Raw genomic sequence first — 19,692 nt, 5'->3', positions numbered from 1 at the left:
TGACCCCTGGCAAATACGAGCCATGTTCTGGCATTCCAGGCCTGATTGGCACTTTGAGCCTGCAGAGAGCTCAAAGGACACACAGGAAATGTGACCAGTGTAATTGGTTATATATTAGCGGAGCATTCTCCCGTTTAAATGATGGAACATTCTTAAGTGACACTTAGGTGGATGGGCAGGGATTCCACCGGCTACGGGAGGGAGGGAGGGAGGGGCTTTACCTCCGTGGTGGTGAACGGGTCACAGTGCGATGACCCCCTGAAGCGTGGCAGCGAGGACGCTCCGAGCAGGAGCTTGACCTTTGACCTGGGCGCCTGCAGTTCACGGACACGTGTCACTGTGTGTGCGGTGTTTGTGCCTGTTTGAGCACAACAGATACCTGTCAAAATAAAAGCACGTAGGTGTGTGTGTGTCACACACTACAGGTTCTGTCCTGAGGCTCAGCGGCAGCGGATCAGCACCAGCCTGCAGCCGGTCCTCAGGACACAGCTCCACGGGTGGAGGCACAGCGCTAATGGTGTCGCTGATGAGGGAGCACGCACGCACACACCACACATGCACGCGCGCGCACACACACCACACATGCACGCATGCACGCACACACACACACACACACACCTGCGCGCGCACACACACACACACACACCTGCGCACACACACACACCTGCGCGCACACACACACACACACACACACCCGCGCACACACACACACACACACACACACACCTGCGCACACACACACACACACACACACCTGCGCACACACACACACACACCTGCGCACACACAAACACACACACACACCTGCGCACACACAACAAACCACACACACGTCACCTGTCCGCCACAACAACACACCACACCAATGCGACACACAACACACACACCTGCGCACACACAACACCACACCACACCACCTGACGCCACACACAACAAACACACCTGTCGCACACACACACACACACACACACACACACACACCTGCGCACACACACACACACACACACACACACACACCTGCGCACACACACACACACACACACACACACACCCCTGCGCACACACACACACACACACACACACACACACACACACCTGCGCACACACACACACACACACACACCTGCGCACACACACACACCTGCGCGCACACACACACACACACACACACACACACCTGCGCACACACACACACCTGCGCGCGCACACACACACACACACACACACACCTGCGCACACCCACACACACACACACCTGCGCACACACACACACACACACACCTGCGCACACACACACACACACCTGCGCACACACAAACACACACACACACCTGCGCACACACACACACACACCTGCGCACACACACACACACACACACCTGCGCACACACACACACACCTGCGCACACACAAACACACACACACACACCTGCGCACACAAACACACACACACACCTGCGCACACACACACCTGCGCACACACACACACACACACACCTGCGCGCACACACACACACACACACACACACACACCTGCGCACACACACACCTGCGCACACACACACACACACACACCTGCGCGCACACACACACACACACACACACACACACACACACCTGCGCACACACACACACACACACACACACACCTGCGCACACACACACACACACACACACCTGTCAGACCACCCACCCATCACACCACTGACAGCTGAGACAAATATGACCTGATATTATTCAATGTGGGTTTCAGAAATTGAAAGTGTGCATTTAAGAAAAGTTGACGTGCGGTCGATCGGAGCTGGACTGAAGTCCGGGCGAGTCCTAATAACAACATCGGCTGACCTGAGATCAGCCCTGAGATCAGCCCTGAGGTCAGACCTGAGATCAGCTGATGTCGTTATTAGGACTCGTGCTTTACTTCTGACTGCTCTCGGTTTATTATATGACAGCACCGGAACCTGAGGAGACCCGTTCAGGGGCCCGTCCTCCTGCTGATTAGTAGAAGCTGACAGGCTTCAAGGACGTGGAGAATTATAAGAATAAGAATAAGAATAAGAATAAGAATAAGAATAAGAATAAGAATAAGAAAACCTTTAATAGTCCCGCAGTGGGGAAATTACGTCTCACAACAGCAGTACAGATGAGCAAGAATACAGGTACAGAACAGTTTGTGTTGGCACAGTGCAAAGCAGTACAGTACAGTTAGAGTGAGCATGAGGTCATTGCAGGGTTATTGCACAGTAATGGGTATAAGATTTGTACCGGTAACAACATACATGATTATCAGCCACAACGCAGTAAAAGGCTGAACATCTCAATAACAGACAGTTGTGGCACAGCTCATCTAATGTCATGGATCGGAACCAGAGACACAGCAGGTCCAAGGTTCTGCACTAAAACGCTCTGAAGCAAACCAGCCCACCAGGTCAGTCCGGGTCACGGCCCACAGCCGGACCAACAGCTCCCTCTAGTGGCTGCGTGTTGGTACAGCCACTTCCTCCTTCCCACAGGCTGCAGGCTGCGGTCCCACAGGTGGCGCTGTGCAACAAGCCAGCGGAACCGGAACCAGAAGCATGCGTGTTAATGGAGCAGGGAGCAGCAGAGGATTCACCTGAAGGTGAGTGGGCGGTACCAGCAAACAGCTGGCAGAACGTGAACGCTGCTTTGTGCTTTGTGCAAAAGCTGGAAGGGCCGCTTCACTTTCTACCAGTTTAACAGGAACTTTCAGGTTCCATCCCAACAGGAGGCTTTCCAACCCAGAGTCTGATTTTTCCCTTTGCCTGGGCCGGTACCGACCTCACACCGGCACCTGGTTCTGTCACAGGTCCATCCCACACACACTCAGAGGATAAAAAGCATAAATAATGAAATAATAATCATTTCCTGGATTTGAGGAAGATACAGGATCTGTTGTGATGTGAGGTTCTACTGATCCGGTCCAGTAGGAGGCAGTGAAGCACCTGTCTAGAGGAAGTGTGGACCGGCCCAGGCCCGGTTAGTTCTGTGGCCAGGGAAACATCTGGACGGTTGTGGAGGAGGGTCTGAGCTCACAGAAAACATACAGCAGGAAGAAGAGTACGAAAGGCGGGTTCTCTACAGAACCGAGGTCCAGGTCCCAGGTCCCAGGTCCCAGGTCCAGCTCCTCAGCGTGATGGAGGTCATTGAGTCACTTCAGCTTCTGGTCGTCAGGAGAAGCCGAGTCTGCAAAGGTGTCCGCATGCTGAGCCAGGTCGAAGAGAAGTTCTGTCCGACTGGAACCACAGGGTCCGGCTTCCTCTGTGGGTCTGATGCTGGTACTCCTCATGTTTCAGAACACCCTCGCCAGGCAGAACCACAGTCCCAAGCCTTTCCAGCTGCAGCCTGTGAAGCTCCAGATTCCTGCAGGTTCTGACATCCATCAGATCCGATCGAAGCTAAAGGCCTCTGTTTGCTGTGTTTGTGTCTTGGACCTGCTCCGGTTCCGGTCCTAGACCCAGCAGCCTTCACAGGCGTCACTCCTCTGGGTGAACCGGGTCCGTGTGGCGCCGCTCGTTCCCGAGCCCTGTGTCTACATAACAGTGTTATTCTCGTGAGTTCTGGCCCGCTTTGATCTCAAATGAGGCCGAAGTGAAACAGTTCCACTCGTCCTTTGTGTCATAGTGAGAAAGTGTCTGTTGTCTCTGCAGAAAGTCAACACGACTGTCTGACGATGGGACGGGCCTTCAAAGTCCGAGGCTTTGTGGAGCTTAGCCCAGCTCCGACCCACAGCCAGCGCCGCCCGGCCCACTGAGCCGCAGCGAGGCCGGACCTGAAGCCCGCTGTCGCCTTTGGCTTTTCACGGGTCCAAGAACAGAACCTGTCTCACTCATCATCACGACTATTCATCTGCCTGGACATTTTAATGTCTCCCAGAACCTACAGAACCTATCCACCCAGAACCTACAGAACCTATCCACCCAGAACCTACAGAACCTACACACCCAGAACCTACAGAACATGCAGAACCTACACACTTTGAGTCTACTGGCACAGAACCTACAGACCCAGAACCTACACACAGAGAACCAACAGAACCTACACACTTAGAGTCTACTGGCTAAGAACCTACAGAACCTGAGGCACACCCAGAACCTGTAGATCCAGAAGATACAGGCCCAGACCCAACACACCCAGCACCAACAGACCCAACACACCCAGAACCAACAGAACCCCACACACCAACACTGATGCCACATTGAAACATTCCGTCTGTGTCGTCATCATTTTGAGGCCTTTGTTCCAGATGCTCTGTTCTTTGCTGCAGTTCCTTTGGTGCCAGATGAGGCCGAGGTTGGGCCAGCGCCGGGCCAGCGCCAGGCCAGCGCCGGGCCAGCGCCGGGCCAGCGCCGGGCCAGCGCCGGGCCAGCGCGGACACTCGGTCCATGCGCTGACCTCTCAGTGGAGAGCAGGTTGGACTCCGTCTGCTCTGGAGGAGCTGTTCCTGTGTTCTACGGATCAGAGGTGACGGTGCAGGTCTGTTTAAACATAAGCCGGGACAGACAGAACTCTACCGGGTTCGGACCGTGTCGTGTGAGTGGCTCCAGTCTGTGTCACGTTCATGCAGAACTTGAAGTTTTCTGTAGCCGCGTCTGTGCATGAAAGGAATGTTGTTCTTCAGCCGGACCTGGAATGTACTGTTCAAACAGAGTGGACACGCCCGCACCGGACCACGTTCTCTTGACCACACTCTCTGCATGAACATAGTGGAACCAAACAAACACACAGCGCATTCATGGCCCCAGAGAGATCGTTTGAGTCCAGATGTGGAGCCTGTGGCAGCGCCAGCAGAACCTGAAACCCGGTGCTGAATGCAGGTGTCGTGTGACGGACACCCACTGAGGGATGGTCTTTGCTCCGTTCTGCTGAGAACCAAACAGACTCAGCTTTGCTGAAGATTCAGGAACAAAGCTGCAGATTATGTAGTGATGGTTAGAAAAGACTCTTTGATGGACAGGTCGCCTTTGATGTGTGTCCTTTCAAACACAGTAAACACAGTAACAATTAACGTTCACATTTCAAATATCAGGGAACAGGATGAAACCTGTTTAATGTGCCGTCGCTGTGTGAAGCTGAGCAGTGAGTGATGGCTGCTATAAGTAGGAGCTGATATTTCACTGGTTCCGCCCAGTATTATTAACAGAAGGCTGTTATGTTCTTAGCAGTGGTTTCTTTTATTAAATATCATAGAGAGCTACTTTGAGCCGTGTTCTGAGGCTTTAAACGCCGTCTGTAATTATCCAGGACGCAGCAACAGGACTTTACCCTGAGCACCAACGTGGAACCGGACCTTCGGGTTATTGTAGACCAATCAGAGCTAATTACAGAATATTTGGATATTTCAGAGCAGCTTTTATCCAAACAGTGTGGGATTATTAAATCAGATCTGGGATAAGGGACGTTTCCTCCTAACGACAGTACAAAAGACTTAACAAATTAGCAGTTTATTAAAGATGCCTATCGAGCAAACATCCTCCGTCCGGCCTGGATCCCATCGTCTCTGGACGCAGCCACGTTTCATTACGTCCTCATCTGTGTTTCATTCCGTCCGCAGGCAGCGACTTCTATTTTGATCTGCGTGTGGATTCAGAACCACTGGGTTGTGTGTGTCTGTGTGGCTTGTGTTCAAGGTTAATGCTTGCGTGCGTTTCCAACATTCAGGTCTGTAAGTCATTATCTAATCTGTGCTGCAGTTTCCCAAAGCCAGGACTCAGGAACCCAAAGGAACCCAGGGGAGCCCAGAGGAACCCAGAGGAACATAGAGGAACCCAGGGGAACTCAGAGGAACCCAGAGGAACCAGAGGAACTTAGAGGAACCCATGGGAACTCAGAGAAACCCAGGGGAACTCAGAGGAACCAGAGGAACCCAGAGGAACCAGAGGAACCCAGGGGAACCCAGAGGAACCCAGAGGAACATAGAGGAACCCAGGGGAACTCAGAGGAACCCAGAGGAACCAGAGGAACTTAGAGGAACCCATGGGAACTCAGAGAAACCCAGGGGAACTCAGAGGAACCAGAGGAACCCAGAGGAACCAGAGGAACCCAGGGGAACCCAGAGGAAGCAGAGGAACCCAGGGGAACCCAGAGGAACTCAGAGGAACCAGAGGAACCCAGGGGAACTCAGAGGAACCCAGAGGAACCAGAGGAACTCAGAGGAACCCAGGGGAACTCAGAGGGAACCAAGGAAACCCAGAGGAACCAGAGGAACTCAGAGGAACCCAGGGGAACTCAGAGGAACCCAGAGGAACCAGAGGAACTCAGAGGAACCCAGGGGAACTCAGAGGGAACCAAGGAAACCCAGAGGAACCAGAGGAACTCAGAGGAACCCAGGGGAACTCAGAGGAACCAGAGGAACCCAGTAGAACCCAGAGGAACCATAGGAACCCAGGGGAACCCAGAGGAAGCAGAGGAACCCAGGGGAACCCAGAGGAACCCAGGGGAACCCAGAGGAACTCAGAGGAACCAGAGGAACCCAGGGGAACTCAGAGGAACCCAGAGGAACCAGAGGAACTCAGAGGAACCCAGGGGAACTCAGAGGGAACCAAGGAAACCCAGAGGAACCAGAGGAACTCAGAGGAACCCAGGGGAACTCAGAGGAACCCAGAGGAACCAGAGGAACTCAGAGGAACCCAGGGGAACTCAGAGGGAACCAAGGAAACCCAGAGGAACCAGAGGAACTCAGAGGAACCCAGGGGAACTCAGAGGAACCCAGAGGAACCCAGTGGAACCCAGAGGAAGCAGAGGAACCCAGAGCAACTCAGAGGAACCCACGGACGAAGCCACCGGACCGGACTCGGTTCGTAAAGTCACGCACCTGTTGGTCCAACGTCACATTGGACTCGGCCGTCCAACCACCTGCAGACTGGTGGCTAGCGAACACATTCACCGACTGCTGGGTCAGGCTGAGCCCGAGCTGGTCCTGAGCCGGGTCCTCTGCAGAGCGGGACCAGCTCCAGCGTTCGAGGCCGTTGGTCTCCAGCTCTGTTCCGTGTTTTCCTTCCTGTTTCCTGCTGCTGCTCCGATGACTCATGCTCCACTTGGGAACCTAAAGCGCCGGCGTCGCCTTGTTCTGTGTGATGAGGGAGGAGCCCGGCCGACGGTACCGCTTCCTTTCCCTTGGTGCAGGCTTCACATGGAACTGATTGTAGATTCTCAGTCCATCTGACCTTCAGGAAACCCAGGATCAATGCAGAGCAGGAATGTGCTTTGTTTCTGAGCCTCTGACTGGAACTAGCTGTGCCTCCGCTGCATCTGAGGGCTTTACGTTCACCATCTGTGCCTCGTGCTCCTTCTATACAGTTGTTGAGCGGTGGAAGGTTCGGCTCCTTCAAGTTTAAACCTGCAGGATCAGCGCGCCCCACATGTTGGGCTCATTAACGCAGTAGCAGCATGTGGGGACTGACTCAGCTCAGACCCTCTGATGGGAAACGTTCTGGACCAACTTGATGAATGGGTTTAACTGAGTCACATCCCTGAGGTCAGAGGACCAACGTCCAAAGGGCGGAAAGGCATAAAGCACAGAGAGCCTGAGAAGACAACGTGAGGGGAGAAGAACACAAAACCAGGAAGAGGTGGGAATGGAAGACCTGACGACCTTTGACCTGCTTCGACCGCTGTGGAGGCGCTGGTGAGTGAGAGGCTCTGAGGTGATGGGCGGCACTGGTCCACAGCTCAGAACCGCTGGGACCACGGGAGACGCAGGCGGCAGCGTCGTGTGGGACGTCTGTGAGGACGGGTCACAGATTCAGGTACCAGAGAGCAGCAGAACCTCCAGCTGTTCTCCACTAAGGCCGAGCTGCTGCTGGTTCCAGGACGAGAGCAGCTGCACGGGATCGGACCCAATGGGAGTGGTTCTGTGGAGCTGAATGCCAGAGTGAGGGAGTCAGGCGGACACGTCCCACTTCTGGTTCCTGTTGTGTTATTTGACCTGTTCAGACTTTCAGTGGCTCAACTTTAGTCACAATGTGTGTGCTGTTTTCTGCTGCAGTGATTTGTGTCACCACACACCCAGATATGAGTGAAGACACGAAACACACAATACATGTTTTTGTGCATGATCTATTTGCAGCGGATTCCTCGTCTGAGCAGAGAGAGTGGATGTGGGTCAGACCAGCGGTTTCCTTCTGAGTCTGAGTCTTTACTTAGACCTAATTACAAGACAACTGGGAAACTGTGTTAGAGGAAATGGAAACGTCTGACTTGAACCAAAAGAGCAGAGTTTCATTTTATTTTCCTTTTGGAAGTGAGACCAGTTCAAACACACACCACTTCACACTCATCTGTTCCTGCACACTCACGTGGGGAGGGGGGGGGGGGGGGTCTGTGGGCGTCCCTCTGCTCGGAAGCAGGACCCTGACGCTCGTCCTCGTCCTCGTTGTGCTCGTGCGTCTCCTCTGTCAGCAGGGTGTCACTCACAAACTTTGGACGCGTGTTGTTGTAGGAGTTGCGGTTCGGGTTCGGGTTCGGGGCAGGTCCGGAGGTTCGCGTGGTCCGAACAAGGAGGAGCACATCCGCGTCTAACTGCACAGACTCCGGCTCCGGCTCCGGGTCCAGAAAGTCGCCTCGGACAAAAGCTGCGGCTGAAGATCCGCTGGATTTGGAAATGCTCGCTTGATGTTTGGACTGTGAATCGGTCCAAAGAGTTCGACCGAACCGAGGAAGGGTTTGCGTGCGTATTGAGCGTCATTTCTGACCTTGGGTGCTGGATGTAACCGTTACGCGCAGTAAAGTCAGGTCTCAGTCGCGGCTCTGCGTCAGGTTTCCTCAGCAGAACACATGTTCTAAACACAGAACCTACGCTTCATTTGGACCCAATCCGTCGCCGAACTCAGATGAAGTAAAGACGCGCTGAAAACGGATCCACGTCTGGGTCTTTGTCTGTTTACAGTTTGTTTGACGTGTCGCTAGAATGAAGGCTTTGCTTCTGGCTCTCGTGGCTCTCTCGTATCTCCTGACCCGCACGGCCGAAGCCGACACGCAGACTCATCTGAAGCGGGTCCAGCTGCAGAGACGCGCGAGACGCGGACGTACACAGCAGGGCGCGACGGACACGGAGCGTCTGCTCGGGCGCGCGCGCCCGGGCTTCAGCTCCGCCATCTCTGTGCGCAGCCCCGGGGAGGGCGGGGCTCAGGCCGAGCAGCGTGCGGGAGCTGTGCGGGGCAACGCGGCGCCAGGAGCGGCTGCGGCGCCGCGGACTCAGCTCGGCTCGCCGCGGCACGAGAACGTCCAGCGAGACGAGGGCGCGCCAGCAGCGAAGGCCAGGGGGACCCGGATGCCCAGCGGCGCCGGGTCACCGAACCTACTGGCGGGCTTCGCGGGGAAGAACCGCGTGTTGGTGATCTCCGCTCCGCATGACTCCGACGGCTACTACCGGCTGATGATGTCGCTTTTGAAGCCGGACGTGTACTGCGAGCTGGCAGAGCGACACGTGCACCAGATCGTCATGTTTCACCAGGAGGGGGCGATGGGAGGCAGCGTGAGGAGGATCAGCGCTGAGGGGAAGGTGCTGGAGGAGCCGCTGGACACTGCTCTCATCCCCAGACTCATGAGCTTCCTGAAGCTGGAGAAAGGTGAGCCATGACGTCAGAGGACCTAAATGAGGTCAAAGCCTTGTTCAAGCTTCTGTGCTGTGATGACCTGCAGGTAAGTTTGGCATGGTGCTGCTGAAGAAGACGCTGCAGGTGGAGGAGAGGTACCCCTACCCCGTGAGGCTGGAGGCCATGTACGAGGTGATCGACCAGTCGCCCATGAGGAGGCTGGAAAAGCTTCGTCAGAAAGGCTTCGTCCAGAAATGCAAAGACGCCGGCGTGGAGGGGCAGGTGGAGGAGGGGCCGCTCCCAGGTGACAGTGCACCCGCCTCCCACAGCTTCAAAGCAGCCGTCACGGGATCTGACTGAGGTCTGAAAATGTGTGTGTGTGTGTGTGTGTGTGTGTGTGTGTGTGTGTGTGTGTGTGTAGACACACATGTAGAAAGAAAACCAACAAAGAAGATTCCTGTGAAGTCCACACAGGCACCGACAACACCAACCACAACTCCCACCACAACCACAGCAACTACGACAACCACACGACCATCAACCACCACCACGACTAAACGACCAACCACCACCACGACTAAACCACCAACCACCACCACGACTAAACCACCAACCACCACCACGACTAAACCACCAACCACCACCACGACTAAACCACCAACCACCACCACGACTAAACCACCAACCACCACCAAAGCTACAACCACCTCCACCACCCTGAGACCGACCAGAGCCCACACCACGGCGCTGTGGCTGCCGGCCCCTCAAACCACTGCTGATACTTCCTACAACCCCGCACAGAGGGAGAGGTCCACCGCGGCTGGAGACAACCGCACAGACAGGGGCAGCAAAGGTCCACACAGGCACAAGCTGCTGCCTTCTTCACACAAACCCTTTAAGAAGGTGGATACACTAATATGGAATCGATTTATGATGCTCAGCTTCCAGTGATGTGATGACGTGTGGCTGACAGGCGATGTCTACCTCTGCAGGTGCTGACCAAAGACCACAAGGACCCGTATGAGCCCAGTAAGCCAACGGCCAGTGGTCCTGAGGAGACCTTCACCGAGCCCAACCCCACCAGTAAAGGGAAGGGCAAGCACGAGAAGAAGAAGAAGAAGAGCGACAGGGCGCCCAAGAAGCCGGACAGGAGAGGGGGGAAGGCCGGAGGCAAGAAGAATGGCAAGAAGCCGTCCAAGTACCCGGACAAGCAGGAAGAGCCGAAGCCCAGCAGGAGGCCCACGCCCCCTCCCAGAGGAGCTGTGGCCTCCTTCCTCGACTACTTTGAGAACAGGAGGCGGCTGCTGGTGAGAGCATGACACCAGTGATGACACTCGGCCCACAGTTAATGACGAATGGGAAGGTAGCGGCAGGAGAAGAATCCAAGCACTGGGCAAGCAGGCGTGTTCTGGTTCTGGGTGATCATCATCATAATGTCATTGCTTTCCAGTCGTGTGCAGGTGGAGCACACAGGGAGGGACACGCGCCCTGCCCTTATGCTCTGACCTCTTTGCCTCCCTCCCTGCAGCTGATCACGTCGCCCAGTGAGGAGAACAGCATGTACGTTCAGCAGAGAGACGAGTACCTGGAGTCCGTGTGTGAAATGGCCATCAGGAAAGTGTCCATCATCACCATCTTCGGTTCCCTGACCAACTCCACCATGAAGATTGACCACTACCAGCTGGGTAAGAGGCGGCGCCATCCGGTCCTTCCATTGGGCCCAGCAGCTGTGATGGATCACTAGTCACCCATAGGTCTTGAAGCGTCCGGGTCTTTGTGCCGGTCCAGCTGCTCATGGTCTCTGTGGAACCTTCTTCTGGTCAGTCTGGTCTTCCTGAAAGCTCAACGGTGGCTGTGACCGCTGTATTTCTGTGTTGTGTGGTTGTAGTAGAACAGACGGGGTTCAGAGTTGTTCTGTTTTTTGTCTAAAAGGTCAAAGCAATAACCCAGAGCAGGGCAAATATCTGCCCTCTGTCCTGCACCTGAATCCCCAGACACATGTCGCTAAAGCTAGCCCGCTTCAAGCTAGCAGCGTCAACGAAAAACTGTGTGGGACCTAAAAGTAACACTGGATATGAAGGTATTGGCTATATATGAACGTATTGTGATCAGTGAAGCAGCACCCACCTCTCCCACTGGAGTCATGAGAAAAAGGGGAGCGTCAGGGGAGCAGCCATGAATCCCCACTACAGAAAAAGGAGCAAAGAAGAAGAACTAAAGAGGAGGACGTTCGTTGTTCTACCAAGTGTTACAGTTATAATGGTATTATAGCGTTTCGGTATGTTATAGTATTATAATCAGAACATTATTACAATATGACCCAGTTACACTCCCCCCCTCACAGTCATTTTACGTCTGTCACCACCCGGTACTGACCCGCGGGTCACTGTGTAGAACCGTAGTCCAGTCCATTCAGACGTCCAGAGCGACGCCTCCACCCACGGCTCGTCGACGCTTGTTCCCCAGCGTTTCACTGCAGACCGACTGAATGTCTCAGTGTGACATCATAGTGTTGCGCTTTGACTTGGTGGTGCTCAGTGCTCAGGCTGCTGCCTTGCTCGTAGCCCAGGCAGAGCTACGTACTATGAAAGCGCTGCTCAGCGATGCTGCATGCTGTCTGTGCTGTTTATTTAATGGGGATCTTATCATAACAACTTCTATTCTTGGGTTTTTCCAGACGTATGAAAGCATCGACTTGTCTAATGATTCGACGGTTTCATAAACCATAAAGCTGCGTTTCTTACTTGCCCCTCTTACGTCAGGCCAGTGCGAGGTTTTCCTGTGATGTGTCCCACGTGTTTCCATCCCCAGAGAAGGACAAGCCAATGAAGGGCCTCCGTGAGGAGGATCTGGTGAACCAGGCTCTGATCACGGAGCTGAGGAAGGACTACGGCATGACGTACGAGGACTTCTACATGGTCCTCACCGACATCGACATGAGAGTCAAGGTAGGAGCTTGATGGGTCCTCCTGATGGACTGTGTGTGTGTGTGTGTGTGTGTGTGGGTGTGTGTGTGTGTGTGTAACAAGCATTCAGTGAATCCTGGGAAGGAGTGAGTGTGTGTTACATGCTGAGACATCAGGCTGACATCAGGTTCATGTCTCTTTCCCAGCAGTGGTTGAGGAACGATCGGTTGTGGTTGTGTTCCCCATCTTGATAGCTTGAACACTGGTTCACCAAGTCTTCTGTGTCGTCTCCAGACACATGGGTTCATTTGTCCTGTCGCTTCCCCACTTCTCTGGAGAGTATGACACACTCTTGTTTTGGCAGCAATCCTACGAGGTTCCCATCGCCATGAAGGCCGTGTTCGACTACATCGACACGTTTTCCTCCCGTATCCGAGACATGGAGCAGCAGAAGAGGGACGGGGTGACCTGCGCGAAGGAGGACAAGCCCAGGTCGCTGGAGAACTTCCTGTCCAGGTGAGGACACTGATGTTGGCAAAGCGTGGGCCGTGGGGTCAGACACACACCTGAGCAGGTGATGGCAGCGCCGCTAAGGCCGCGTTACGCAGACAGACGCTCGCTGTTGTACTGACGGTTAAACCGGGGACCTGTTTGACTTGATGCAGGCTTGATGATGAAACCCGATGTTTGTTGTTCGGCTCAGTAATCAGCCGGGTCAGAATTTACAGCCTGCGTGTTCCACAGATACGAACAGAAACAAACCTGCCGCTCATCACAGCTGAATCATTGCAGTCACATATTTTCGCATGATGTCTAAAGCAGGCAGGCTGTCGTTTGTTTCCATGGCAACCTGAATTCCACACCACATCACAGTGCTGCGATCTGGCAGGTTTTTGACCATAATTTAAGGTTGTCTCCCTTCTGCAGAAATAACATGGGAACATGTTGGTGTACGAGCACCAAGTCCTCGTCTTACAGAGCTTTCACTGCTGCAGCAACGTGCCACTTACATCCAGGCTAAAACGTTGTGTAATTGCAGGTTCCGTTGGAGACGTCGCCTGTTCATCATCTCAGCCCCCAGCGACGAGGAGTGGGCCTACCAGCAGCAGCTCTACGCCCTGACCAGCCAGGCCTGCAACCTGGGTGAGTCGCGGTCCTCCCGGGCCTCACCCCGGAGGGAGGCGCTGCCGAGCTGTTGCCTGCTGCAGTTAAAAAGAGGAGAAATGACGGAGGAAATATTCTCTATGGATCTGTGATAAAACATTGGCTGCTGTAAATTATGGCTCCTAAAGCGCAAAATATGAACTCCGTTATACAGGATAAACAAACTACATGACTCCAGACATGCAGACGTGTGGAGGCATCGGTGCACGGAGGGATGCGGTGCCGGACAAGCTCCTCCTCATCGTCAGCGTCTCCGTTACTCGACTTTATTACACCATCATTTATGCACCCGTCAGACAGAATCATGTGAACCTGAAAACCAGAGAGGTGGCGTCATCGGGAGTCACTTCCCCTTTAGCTTCATGCCTGAAGGTTCACTCTCATCTCCTTAACAGATTTGTTTGTCTGCCTCGTGCTGCAGGTCTGAGACACATCGCAGTTCTCAAGTTGGTCGGTGCTCAACTGCCGGACATGGGTGGAGTGTTGGAGCTCTACCCCATTAACGGTAAGGAGTGAATGCGGCTCGTCTGTGATCAGGTCACTGTCCGAGGGGGGGTGCATGTCCATCAGTCAGGACCAGGCTCCTCTCCCATCAGTTACACTGTGAACTATTGAGGTTAGAGGTCACAGTGGTGAAGAGGCAGAGGAGCGGCCTCTACCAGCCCCCGTGGGCCAGCACGTCTCCACTTCACTCAGGTCAGAGGTCCCAGAACCGAGGCCTCCTTCAGCCTTCCACCACGTCACCGGGATCAGGGTCAAAATGTGAAACATTGCTTCACCTTCATATGAAGCTCTGCTGTTGACTTGAGCATGGCTGTAGAATCTAGCGCTGCTGTCAGTGAGCTGAGGTTTCAGCTTTTGGCTCGAGCTCAGCCCGCGTCAAACAGGCCTCCAAAGATAAACACGGCTGTACTTTCCCCACTCGGACCACTGCGTAAATAGTCCTGCCTTGAACGTGTGCTTCCAGGCAGCGCCACCGTGGAGCGTGAGGGGCTGTCGGCCACGCTGGTGAAGGACATGAGGAACTACTTCCAGGTCAGCCCAGAGTACTTCTCCATGCTGCTGGTAGGGAAGGACGGGAACGTCAAGTCCTGGTACCCGTCCCCCATGTGGTCCATGGCCATCATCTACGACCTGGTGGACTCTATGCAGCTGCGCAGACAGGAGATGGCCATCCAGCAGTCGCTGGGCATGCGCTGCCCTGAGGACGAGTACGGAGGCTACGGCTACCACCAGCACGGCTACGAGCGCGGCTACGAGGACGGCTACCACCAGGGCTACGGCTACTGACTCGGCTAGCGCATGGCTGACTGCTCCTCAGTGCTTCGTAGCCCTTCATGAAAGCCGCCGCCCCTGCAGTTCTGTGTAGCATGTGATCCTGCTGGTAATAGAGACCCGTGGGGGCTGGACTCACTGGGTCAAGGACCCTCAAAGACTGTTCTGCTTGTTGTTTTTCTCTCTTTCTGCATTTAAAGTCATATTTACACAGCTTTTATTTGTAGATACTGGCTGAAATAAGTCGTGTATTTATTAGACATCTGAGGTGCAATTAGTTCTTTTAGAAATAAGCCATTACATTATTTCTTCTTTGTAAAGTTCCTGTTATTAATGTTCTTATTTATGCCCTGTTGACACACTTGACAAATAAACATTTGTTTACCACCAGTGACGTGTCCCTGACTCAAGCCCGAGCCTGAGGCTCTACAACCTTCTGTGGAGCCGCATCTCCTCCTAGTGGCCAAACGGTGGAGGACGTAAACGCTCTGATCCACTAGCAGTTTATTCTCAGATTAGTATTTATACATTATGGCACAAGAAGAAAAGGGTTCATCTTCACAGCAGCAGTAAAACATCGAGGTGCTGCCAAGTTTAAGGCCTGTTGCGCTTCCAGACGTTCACACTAGTCTCTTTCGGTGACCACCACCACAGTGTCGTGGCTCATGTGACAGCTGCTCCGGTAAAAATGGACCCGTATCCGTGGTCGTCCTGTGTCCAGGAGCACGAGTCCTAACCCTCCGTGCTCAGCGACAGGACTACATGCTACAAAGACTCCTCCTCAGATTCACTGTCTGTGTTGGGCTTCGCCAGCAGCTCCAGTTCTTCGCCGTCCTGCAACACAACACAACACGACTTATGAAGCAATTCTCTTATTAGTGCAGGACAACTCACACGTTTAAAGGAGTTACTACTGTGAAGCAGCTGGTAACAAATAATGCCTCTATGATAATAAATAATGAATTTCAGGTCCTGATCAAACCTTCTTCAACAGACTAAATAATGACGTTCTGTGAGTTACGGCTCCAACGTGAGTCTGAACACTGCTTTCGTCCTGGAGCCAGGTCTCCTACAGGGAACGTGATGTGTGTGGGTGGAGGGGACAGGCTTTAAATCTGGGCCTGGTGAGTGACACTGGAACAAAGGAGTGTGTGGGAGTGTGTGCTAGTCTGGTGGAGGTTTGTGCTTTGCTCCCTACCCCTCTGGACCTCTCGAACACCTCGCCGTTGATGACCCGCAGTTTCTCCTGCTGAAGGCAGTATTCTGGGTCTTTGGGCCGACTGGCGTTGTAGATAAAGATGGCCAGCAGCACCATTGGAGCCTGGAGGAAGAAGTCCAGTGAGGGCTGGAAGTTGAACAGGAAGAGGGAGAGGGCGGTAACCAGAACGGTGGTGATCTGTCCCGTCAGCACGTGGAACATGTTGTCTCTGAATTTCAAGATGAAGGCCACAGACAAACCCAAAGCAGCTGGGGAGAAGACGGAAACGAGTGACAGACTGAGCTGTGAGCAGTTATCTGACATCACTGCTACTCACCGGTGACCAGCACCAGGCCCAGGGAGTAGACGTTATGCCCATGGAGGAGGCCACAGTGCACGGTGAGGCCTCGGGCCTCGCTGCCGAGCCCCAGGGTCAGACCGTTGAACATCACCCCAAAGGCATAGCTGCAATGACACCACAGTGGGATCAGAATCCAGCTTCAGCCTCCAGTCCTAATTCACAGGGTGCCTCTCACAGTTTACTGTTCTGGATGAAGATGCTCTCCGTGAGCTGCTCTCCATCTTTGAGGATCTTCTCATTGTAGATGTTGGCCATGGCAGAGATGAAGCACTGGAGGAGGAGCAGGATGTGACCCACGCCCAAAGAGCGAAGCTTCTGGAGCATTCTGGCTCTCCACTCCTGTCCGGGCAGGGACGACACCCACGACGCACTGGCACTGCAACAAAGGTTGACAACAGCTCTGTCCTGGGCTGCACTCTGGACACGGTGCAGGAGGTGGTGACAGAAGGGTCCTGGCTAAACTGACATCTATCATGGACCAGGTCTCTCACCCACTGGAGGACTCACTGTCTGCTCTGGAGAGCAGCTTCAGTAGCAGACTGATCCACCCTCGCTGTGTGAAGGAGAGATATCGTAGATCCTTCCTACCTGCTGCTGTCAGACTGTACAATCAGAACTGTTGACCACATCCCACTACAGTCACTCACCCACTGCATCAGTGGTTTATATAGCAACCTGCTCTGCACAATATTTGTGTAAATCTGTGAACAATCATGTATATTGTTACCGGTACAAATCTTATACCCATTACTGTGCAATAACCCTGCAATGACCTCATACTCACTCTAACTGTACTGTACTGCGTTGTACTGTGCCAACACATACTGTTCTGTACCTGTATTCTTGCTCAGCTGTACTGCTGTTGTGAGACGTAATTTCCCCACTGCCGGACTATTAAAGGTGTTCTTATTCTTATTCTTAACAACCACGTTACAGAGGGTGTTCAGCATTAGCACATACATGTGGCACTAAATAATCTGTGAACCGCTTGCAACAACCTTAGTTCCTCTTTTGCAAATACAAGGCAAGTAAAAAAACACAAGCTTTAGCGAACGAACTGCGGGTGCTCCTTCCTTCAGGACATCCAGCTAGTGTCTATCCCAAGACAACTGGTTATCATTCACTCACAGAGCGAGTCTCTTCCCTCAACTGACATTCATGTGATCTGATAAAACATTCTGAATGGAACTCGCATTGGTGGAGATACCTGCTGTTCCTCATCTGCTCCAGCAGCTGGGTGTAGAGCCTGCAGGAGTTGGAGGGGGTGGCGTGGGGGTTGGAGCGGAGGCCTGGCACAGCTATGGAGTTCTGGCTGCTTCCTGATCCAGTCGTCAAGGAAACAATGGACAGGAACAGGACGAGCAACGCTGCCCACTGAACCCAGGACAGACGCCTCCTGATGGGAAAATGACAATTTGATCTCAAGTCTCCTCAACGTGACTTCAGTGAAGCGTTAAGATGAGTCATCTAAGGTTTGGAGCCACTGAGGAGTCAGTTAAGACTGCAAAATAAAAGAATACAGCGCAAAGCAGATGCTCACTCGCCAACACTCGTCTACACAAAACCTTCCTGCTTTCTGGGGAAGAGTCCGACTCACTTACTTCAGAACAATCCGGAAGAGGACGGCTGTGGTCAGGATGACGAAGTTTGAGAACAGCACTGCCATGGCCTGAGGACGAGGCAGAACCACAGCATCACACCTACAGGCACCTTACAATGGCAAAGACTGCTTACAAAACATTAATGAGCGTCAGAATATACTAATATCTCCACTAACAGGCTGCAGGTAGGTCATCACATAAAAGATGATGAGGTTGTCTAGGAAGTAGAGGAACGCAGGCACGGCCCACTTCAGGGACCGGAGGAAGGACGAGCTGGAGGAGCAGCCGAGCTCTCTGCACGAGCGTCCCTCTGAGAACACAGGCAACGGGAGAGCGAGTGAGTGACGTCACCACGGACACAAGACACGCGACCGAGCCTGAGGCGGTCACCTCGAACGATGACCCTGAGTGACATCACCAAGCACAAGAGGAGCTTGAGCAGTTCAGCAAGAAGGTTGGCCGACGCAGGGAGGAAGTCATACTTGTTATCTGCGAATAAACACACACAGTGACCAAGGCGCAGACACAGACGGAACAAAAGCGACGCTGACTGCCGACACTCAGCCAACAGCCCCTTGTCCCCGTGGAACCACGGCGTTGGCGTCATTGTCAGATACCTGCGTTAGCGGAGAACTTGAGCAGCAGGATGCGACTGGTGCCCAGCGTCACGAAGCCCAGGCCGAGGCCCAGCGTGTAAGCCGACGAGCGCGAGCGCGAGCACGGCATGGCTGCGACGCACGGGGGAAGGAACGGACTGGGAGCCGACGTTACACGCGCCGCACGTGACCCACGCTCTCTGACCAACGCGCCGCACAACACCTTCACCCGTTGCTCTTCTGTTTTCGAACTGTCGACAAGCTTCGTATTTACTCCACCATTTCCTGGTTGACCGGCGCAGACGCACGGGTGCGCGATGACGTCACCGGCGGACGCTTATATTCGCTCAGGAGTCACTTTGGTCTGTTCTTCTCTCCAGGTTTCAATCTGTAAACGTATCATAGATCATATATTGATATTCACATATCAGAGATCAGAGAGCAGCTCAGTCTTTATCACATTTCTCCTACATTAGCTTCTCTGCACTGGCTGCCTGTAAAATGTAGGATAGAATTTAAAATTCTCCTACTCACCTATAAGTACTCAATGATAAAGCTCCTTCTTATCTTAAAGACCTCATAGTTCCTTATGCTCCCAGCAGAACGCTTCGTTCTCAGAGCGCTGGGCTACTTGTGGTTCCTAGAGTGTTTAAATGTAGAACAGGGGGCAGAGCTTTTAGCTCCAAGCTCCTCTCCTCTGGAACCAGCTCCCTCTTCAGGTTCGAGAAGCTGACACACTCTCCACCTTTAAGATCAGGCTGAAAACTTTCCTTTTTGATAAAGCTTATAGTTAGAGATGGTTCAGGTCACTGGCAGTGATTGTTAGTCACAGGAACCATCTCTTAGTTAAGCTGCAATAGACATAGACTGCTGGGACTTAATTTATACACTGAGCTCCTCTGTTTCCTTCTACCTCCTCTGTCCAATAACCTCCCATCATTGTCCCATGTTTAACTAACCTTGTCTCTTTCTGTCCAGTAGTTGTGCTTCTCTCCCTCTCTCTCCCGCTCTCTCTCTCTCTCTCTCTCTCTCTCCCG

The 19,692-nt window shown here is 53.4% G+C and overlaps 2 protein-coding genes across 3 annotated transcripts; one reads left to right on the top strand and one right to left on the bottom strand.

The window, feature by feature from the left end:
* Positions 1-8,427: 8,427 nt before the first annotated feature.
* On the top strand, positions 8,428-15,289 carry ccdc80 (coiled-coil domain containing 80). The gene is made up of 10 exons (XM_029136528.3): positions 8,428-9,587; positions 9,661-9,858; positions 9,976-10,457; positions 10,547-10,861; positions 11,083-11,239; positions 12,366-12,502; positions 12,825-12,976; positions 13,500-13,603; positions 14,046-14,129; positions 14,592-15,289. The coding sequence occupies exons 1-10, from the start codon at positions 8,927-8,929 to the stop codon at positions 14,912-14,914; spliced, it is 2,613 nt and encodes an 870-aa protein (XP_028992361.1). The 5' UTR covers positions 8,428-8,926; the 3' UTR covers positions 14,915-15,289.
* Positions 15,290-15,386: 97 nt separating this feature from the next.
* On the bottom strand, positions 15,387-19,314 carry slc35a5 (solute carrier family 35 member A5). 2 transcript variants are annotated; one of them, XM_029136530.3, is made up of 10 exons: positions 19,190-19,314; positions 18,677-19,043; positions 18,450-18,548; positions 18,236-18,369; positions 18,060-18,127; positions 17,666-17,854; positions 16,634-16,834; positions 16,435-16,562; positions 16,098-16,366; positions 15,387-15,733 (listed from the first exon to the last, which is right to left on the bottom strand). In XM_029136530.3, exons 2-10 carry the CDS (start codon positions 18,783-18,785, stop codon positions 15,665-15,667), a joined length of 1,266 nt encoding a protein of 421 aa, XP_028992363.1. In that variant the 5' UTR covers positions 18,786-19,043; positions 19,190-19,314; the 3' UTR covers positions 15,387-15,664. The 2 variants fall into 2 exon arrangements, with proteins under 2 accessions (XP_028992363.1, XP_055360970.1); XM_055504995.1 differs by lacking the exon at positions 19,190-19,314 and having other exon boundaries at positions 16,098-16,244; positions 18,677-18,966.
* Between the last annotated feature and the right edge of the window lie 378 nt (positions 19,315-19,692).

The sequence above is a fragment of the Betta splendens genome, chromosome 21 (assembly GCF_900634795.4).
Source record: "Betta splendens chromosome 21, fBetSpl5.4, whole genome shotgun sequence".
NCBI classification, from domain to species: Eukaryota; Metazoa; Chordata; class Actinopteri; order Anabantiformes; family Osphronemidae; genus Betta; species Betta splendens.
The sequence above is the reverse complement of the archived record's forward strand: the minus strand, read 5'-3'. Positions and strand labels throughout refer to the sequence as shown.